This window comes from Camponotus floridanus, unplaced genomic scaffold (genome assembly GCF_003227725.1).
Source record: "Camponotus floridanus strain SB8 unplaced genomic scaffold, Cflo_v7.5 scaffold153, whole genome shotgun sequence".
In the NCBI taxonomy this organism is placed as follows: Eukaryota; Metazoa; Arthropoda; class Insecta; order Hymenoptera; family Formicidae; genus Camponotus; species Camponotus floridanus.
Window position 1 is genome coordinate 205,362 of NW_020229274.1, and position 7,561 is coordinate 212,922.

The following is a 7,561-nucleotide window of genomic DNA, read 5'->3' on the forward strand; positions in this document are numbered from 1 at the left end:
AATCAAGAAAAATTCAAAATTCGAAAAGTGCGGGGCTAGCAAAAAAAATTTCTTTTTCTTTTTTCTTGAATATGCTTTGAGTTAGAGAGTTGCCGTTTGCAGCACAATACAACACAAACAGAGCACAATGCAGCACAATCAAGAAAAATTCAAAATTCGAAAAGTGCGGGGCTAGCAAAAAAAATTTCTTTTTCTTTTTTCTTGAATATGCTTTGAGTTAGAGAGTTGCCGTTTGCGGCACAATACAGCACAAACGGAGCACAATGCAGCACAATCAAGAAAAATTCAAAATTCGAAAAGTGCGGGGCTAGCAAAAAAAATTTCTTTTTCTTTTTTCTTGAATATGCTTTGAGTTAGAGAGTTGCCGTTTGCGGCACAATACAGCACAAACGGAGCACAATGCAGCACAATCAACAAAAATTCAAAATTCGAAAAGTGCGGGGCTAACTTCACACACATGGCAAGGGCAGGGCGCTGAGCGCCACATTTTTAAACATTAAAGAACAAAGCCGTACGTTTGAGCTTCAAAACGCCGGCACGCGCCGTGACGTCACGCATCCATCGACCGACGATTAAACAGCTGATCGGTTTAAAATCTTTATTGTTCGCGAACGCTGCGTTGCATCGGCACCTGATCTTCACGATCCGCTGCACGAACTCGTGGTGCATCCGACCGTGCAACATCAATCATAAGCGCCGATTGCAACCACTCTAAAACGCGTTTCATTTATTAGCGCATTTCCGACACGGGCCGCGAGCCCACGAACGAACGCCCGAGGCATATCTCGAACGCGTCGAGTTTTTGCGATACCAACACACGAACGCAATTGTCTATACGACGCCGAGTTCTTTTGCGACAATTACTCGCACACGCACGCAACTGTACCTGTACAAACTTCATTTTTAAATATATTTTCCTTTTTTTTTATTAATCGAAAACCGCGTTACATTTATTTCTACGCCTGCCTAACCGAACCCGATCACCACGACTACCGTTATCCGCGGAAATAAGCCCGTTACAATATATATATATATATATATATATATATATATATATATATATATATACATTGTGACCGTTGATTTTATTAATTAGAGCAGATGATGAGATCTGGCCGATGTTATTAGCCCACGGCACACCTTCGGCGCGATTTCTTCTCAAATTTATCTCCAAAAGTTTTTGGGCGCCAGGTGCGATAATTCGCACCACTTCAAAAAAAATGATTCGATATCTCGCTATAATACACAGAAAATGCTACTCAATTAATCGCGACGAACGCTCGGCTAGCCCCGTCTCGAAAATGGCAGAGGGGGCGGTCCGTTTTAATAATTAACAAGGAAGGATCGAGAATACAAGGGGGCTGCAAATAAGACAAAAGATTAGAATAACAATGATGAATATATTTAACAAATAGGTAAAGTTTAACGAGACAGATTCACGTGGATATTACGAGATGATTTACAATCGATTATAGCAAAATTTTTCGGCAGCGACGGGCCGGCGTTCGAGCGCGATCACCGCGGTATCACGTGTTACGCGAAAAAAACGGCGTAAGAAAGTCTTGGAATGTTGCGCCGAACGAGACGTCACAGGACCTCGCCAGCTACAAATTCCGCTTGAATTATTAATAATAAGTACCGCGATGATGCTTCTAGTAATGACATCCGTCTGTTATAAACCAAAAATATTAAATAATGACGTTAGTTGAAGTCGTCAAACGCGATGTTAATAGAATCGATTATACACGTGAGTCGATCAGACAAATATACAGAATTACGGTAAATAACGGAAGAATAAAACGACTAGATAATTATACAAGATAGATGACCGAACATAAGCACGAAAAATTAACGGTAATATAATCTCAAAAGCGTAAACAATAACAAAATAAATTATAATAAAGGTCGAACAATTCACGTCGCGGGGATACGCGAGTCAATGCCGCAACGCATTTGCCGGCTATTAAATATCACGATCGCCTTCGTGTGTGAGTTCGTTGTATTACGAGCTATTTTCTACAAAATTTTACAAGCACAATAATCGCACGAGAAAAGACAATGAATTTGACTGTCGGCGCTTTAACCGGGAGAGAGGGCACTTAATATTATCGTAGCTCGAACAAAGTATATCGGCCGGCCGTCGTATTCTACTACGCCATTATCGAAATTCGGAGCAATCCCGAATAATGAAATTTCGACGGCAACAATTCGGCGTGGACTCTGTTCGGGCTAACTCTACCTGATATACGATAAAACGGCCTGAGGAGGTCGACGCTCGTCTCACCGATGATTCCTTGATGTCCTTGCCTCTTTCGGCATCCGCACGGAAAATAATCGGTAATCGATGGATCTGGGCCGTCGTTCTCGTACAGCGATCCGCCGAACAGTGACGAGTGGAAGGCCCGTCGGAATCGTGCCGGCAATTAATTCTTATCTAGGCCACCCGTGGCACTTCCGCAACCCTCAGGATCGGCGCGAATTCTTATCACTCTTGCGGCCTTCAGGGCCGCATTTACGCCTGTCGCCTCCTTATTGCTTTGTCCCGATTTTCTTGGCTCTTTTTAGTCTCAGCCTGGTGAGGATTTTTCCGGCAGCCGCTCGCCTTTACTTTATCGATGTCCTGTAGCGCTTAATTCGGCCGAGCTGGCTCCGTTTCGGGATTCCGATGTTCGCTTTTAATTGTCGGTTGATCTTCCCCGTGATCCTTCCTCGTACCTGCTGAGCATAAGGGAATGTACAGGAACGGAAGCGATAGGCTTAGAGGGATGCTTTAATTTATGTAGCGGATACAAATACTTAGCTCGGCATTCTCCTTATAGTCGGCGCCTCCGCTCGTCCCGCGCGTCTTCTAATCTGGTCTTCTTCGCCGGGTCGAGTCACCGGATGAGATCTCGTCACGTCCTCCCTCACGCATGCTTAAAGCGGGGTCTACAATGCAGAGTCGTAGAGTCGCAGAGTCGTACAGTCGTAGAGTCGCAGAGTCGCAATGTCATGATGCTTGTCTACAATAGCTTTTCGCAAATCGCTAACAACCAATCAGAGGTGCGTTCCAACCTACCTTGGTTACTAAAATCTATAATATACGTAACGTAAATTATAGCTTTTTAGTAACCAAGGTAGGGTATTGGAACGCACCCCAGAAAACAACGTTCTGCTAGTGAGAGGTTATCCATAGGTCCATAGGCGTTCTGATAGTGAGAGGCTGTCCATAAAGTTTTTAAATATGAATTGCTTGCAATTGCGTGTAATTTTTACTATATTATTATTATCTGGTGCATATTTGCATGTGACATCGATATATTTAAGAAAGAGACGCTATAAAAGGAGATGGTGGATAAGACCTATCAACCGAACTCGAAACGATTTGGGATATTTCAATAAACAATTTAAAGAAGCATATGAAACAGATCATGAAGAATTTTTTAATATGACACGAATGATACCTTCTCAATATGATCATTTATGTAATCTTGTCAGACCTCTGCTCACAAAAAGAAGTTTACGAGAACCTATTTCAGTAAATGAACGAGTAGCTGTTACTCTCTTGTAAGTAAATGAAATGTTATCGTTTTCTTTTTTAGATAATTTAGCTTATATTATTAAATAGTATCCTTTTTTATTGTTCTAGATTCCTTGCTCATGGTGACAGTGCCAAGTCAAAAGCATGGGATTTCCGAATTGGCAAATCAACTATATATAAAATTATATATGAAACTTGCGATGCAATTTGGCAAGCTCTTCATGAGCAATATTTACCCAAACCTTCGAAAGAGATATGGGAAATGATAATTGATGGATTTTGGAACAAGTGGAATTTTCCTAATTGTATAGGCGCACTAGACGGGAAACACATCACTATTCAAGCTCCACCGAACAGTCATTCTTTAAATTATAACTACAAAGGATTTTTTAGCTTTATATTGATGGCAATTTGTGATGCCAATTATAAATTTATCTGGGTTGATGTCGGTGACTATGGTAATATATATTTATAATATGAATCTCTTCTTATGTACTGAATACAACAGTTAATTGAAATTGTGTTTTGCAGGTTCTAATAGCGATGGTGGAGTATGGGCGAACAGTAATCTTGGTCGAAGTTTGGAATCTGGTACAGTAGACATCCCAGCTCCAAAATTATTGCCTGGTACAACAACTTTGCTGCCCTGTACTTTAGTGGGAGACGAAGCGTTCCCTCTCAAAACGTACCTCATGAGACCATATCCAAGAAAATCGCTCACCAGTGATTCACAGCGAATTTTTAATTATCGCTTGTCCAGAGCAAGACGAACAATTGAAAATGCTTTCGGGATTCTTACTTCTAGATGGAGAATTTTAAGAAGATCAATTCAATGCAAGGAAGAAACTGCTCATAAAATTGTGCTTGCTCTTGTTGTTTTGCACAACTACATTATGTCCTTTAATGAACGCAAATATTGTCCGCTACATTTTGTGGATCAGGAAGTTAATGGTATAATTACTCCAGGGCAATGGCGCAATGAAGAATTAGGATCACATATTGTACGTATTAGTCAAGTTGGCTCAAACCGAACTGCTTACACTGCAAGTGTTCAACGAGACATACTGAGAAAATATTTTATGACAAACATTGGGGCAGTTGACTGGCAATTTGACTATGCATTGAGGGGTTACAACATTAATATCTCTTCATAGCAATGCAATATGTATAAACATGTATGTGAGTTAGCAAGGAAGTTTAGAAATAAAATACTAATTTACGTAAAATATGGTTTTATTTAATCTTCACTTTTTTCTATAGAAACACATGCTTTCTTACGTAACGTTATTGCATAAAGCAAAATATATTCTTTAACTTACAGATTTAATATTGCAAAATCAAACTCTTTGTTTTGTTGCAGTCTCAAATATTAAATATTTATACTATATCTGAAGAACATCTTAACACTAGTTATATATTGAGCTACGCAACTTTGCTTAATTAAATTATACTCTTGTCACATTTGTGAAAAATTTTGATTCGCTTTCGAAGAAGTCGTTGACTAAATACTAAATTATGAATACTCAGTTTATTTGTATCCACATATTTGGCAAATTATACATGTTTTGTATACTGAGACAATAGAAAATGAGATATGTTTTAGATGGCAAAGCAGCTCGCTGAGTGATTGAATGTAATTGGTTCTTTTTTGTAGATCCAATCAATCACATTCAATCGCTCATCAAATATGTTAGCTGTTTCGACGTACATGTCCAATGACTTTTATTAATGGCTGCGTTCAGCAGAAAAAGCAGCTTTGCAACTGTTGTAAAATTCTGATTGGCGAATACTCTTAGATTCAGTTAAAATTAAGAGCACACGCCAAGATTTACGAATTTTACCACAGTTGCAAAGCTGCTTTCTCTACTGAACGTATCCAATGTTAATCACTATTAAAATTAAAATATTGTGACATACTATAAACTATTTAAAATAATGTAAAATATAATTAGTAAAGAAATAAAATCACAGTCAATATGAGAAAAATACTTTTCAGAAATAATCTTTTAGTAAAATTGCAATTTGAAATTGCAATTTTGTAACTTAACACTTAATATTTTATATAAAACTCCAAAACAATAACAAAATATATTTGTACCACGTTTTTTTCAAAAAAAGAAATGAATGAAAACTTATAAAGATTTATGAAAACTTATTTTAGCGAATAAACTAGTAGCTGTAATTAATTTTTCTGTTTGATTACATAGTCTTGTTATTCAATATTGTTGAAATGATTCTAATACCTCTAACATTTTGATCACGCATCTTATTTTTTGTTGTTCAGGCACACATTTTAATCCATGTAACAAGAATGACATAAAATATTTATCTTCTTCTGTGTCTGCTTTGGAAGTTGCATTCAGGAATGTTGGCAAAGCTGAGCAAGCTGCAGCTATTGTTTGAGATGATTCTTTAATTACAGAATCTATATTATCAACATTAGTTTTCTTTCTTTTTTTAATATCCGATTTAGGTACTGTGAGTGAGCAATCACTTATTTCATCACCACCAATACTCTTATTAAACTTATTCTCTGAAACTTTTTACAGATATAAGAAGTGCATTTTTTCATAATCAGAAATTGAATTTTCTCTGAAAAAAAAATAATTTGATCACTCACTTTTAAAACTGTTGGCAGGAACGTTTTCTTTACAAACGGAAGACCCTGGCGAATTTAATGTTATCGATTCTTCTGAATCTGAAATATGTAGTCGTGGATGTTTTCTCATTGACGATTTGGAGAGAGGCCTGGGAAGAAAACTTTTTCCAGAAGCAGGTGAAGGACACGTGAATTTGGTATAATTGGAGAATGTCCTGCAATATAATTTTCCTGAATTAATAAAAAAACAGTTGTACAAGTATAAATAAGGAATTTAATGTGAATGAAATAAATAAAGTTAATTAAATAAATCGAAGTATTAAATAAATGTCAAAATATCAGTATTTACTTTCGTGGAATATACAGATGACTCATAAAACGATGAATAGCCATGCTTTGTGGTGTTAATAAGTTTTCATATGACACATTATCTCTCCCTGAACCTGACCGCCCTTGTTGTTCTGTTAATGTCGATATTTGTCGCCTTGCGCGACTATAGAGATTTCGCAGTGTATCCCATCTCTGCTTTGCATCTGGTCCTATAGAAAAATCATAGAATGTGTTTACAGACATTGACACATGATTTTACGTATAACTTATACATAAACAACTAGCACTTACCACTTAGCGGATGTTTTAGGGCTTTGCCAATAGACATCCATGTCATTTCTTTTTCTTGTACATTTTTATATCCAATTTTTCCTTTAGCATAAAGTTTAGGGTTGCCTTCAACAAGCGCAATTAAATCCAAGTCATCTTGAATTTTATTATCTTCCAAGACGGTGGTTGCTATTTGGTTTGCATTTTCTTCGTTTTCCTCTTCGTTTTCCTCTTCATTTTCCAACTCCAAATATTCATATTCGTTATAATCCATATTTAAAACACACAAACTATGATTATGAAAATGTTAATTTATAATCTTTTTCCTTTCTTCTTCTCTCTCTTTGGGCTATTTTCTCGCTAGTTGAAATGAAATGCGTACAGTGTGTAATGTCCTAACCCTAATCTAACCTAATCCTAACAATATTCTTTTCTCATTGGTCAGTCGCAGCAACATATGGTGTGGTCGTAGTCGTTGGAATAGGAATTGAACCAATTCGAACGACTACGAATACGACCATGCTACGACTGTGCTACGACCGTGCTACAACGGCTCTTGCGACTCTTAAGACTCTTAAGACTCACATTGTAGACCCCGCATAAATCTACTCTAATAATTAACGCAAAAAAGAAAGGGGGAGGCGAGCCTATCCTCGCCTCCAATATTCGCTCTCTTTCTCCCTAAATCAGGGGAGAACGAGGGCCCAAACATAATACCGGTCAGATCTCGCGATCCTTGTGACGGACCGCCAAGTGTCACGTCACAATATATATATATATATATATATATATATATATATATATATACAGGGTGTCAATTAAGTCCCGGGACGGCTGAATAT

The 7,561-nt window shown here is 37.5% G+C and overlaps 2 protein-coding genes across 2 annotated transcripts; one reads left to right on the top strand and one right to left on the bottom strand.

Annotated features, from left to right (window-relative positions):
• Positions 1 to 2,942: 2,942 nt before the first annotated feature.
• Positions 2,943 to 4,735, top strand: LOC105254817 (protein ALP1-like). The gene is made up of 4 exons (XM_025406778.1): positions 2,943 to 3,042; positions 3,101 to 3,546; positions 3,629 to 3,978; positions 4,052 to 4,735. Exons 2-4 carry the CDS (start codon positions 3,224 to 3,226, stop codon positions 4,672 to 4,674), a joined length of 1,296 nt encoding a protein of 431 aa, XP_025262563.1. The 5' UTR covers positions 2,943 to 3,042; positions 3,101 to 3,223; the 3' UTR covers positions 4,675 to 4,735.
• Positions 4,736 to 5,712: 977 nt separating this feature from the next.
• LOC112637335 lies at positions 5,713 to 7,305 on the bottom strand. Its single transcript, XM_025406780.1, has 4 exons — positions 6,741 to 7,305; positions 6,469 to 6,658; positions 6,141 to 6,334; positions 5,713 to 6,059 (listed from the first exon to the last, which is right to left on the bottom strand). The coding sequence occupies exons 1-4, from the start codon at positions 6,991 to 6,993 to the stop codon at positions 5,737 to 5,739; spliced, it is 960 nt and encodes a 319-aa protein (XP_025262565.1). The 5' UTR covers positions 6,994 to 7,305; the 3' UTR covers positions 5,713 to 5,736.
• Positions 7,306 to 7,561: the final 256 nt, after the last annotated feature.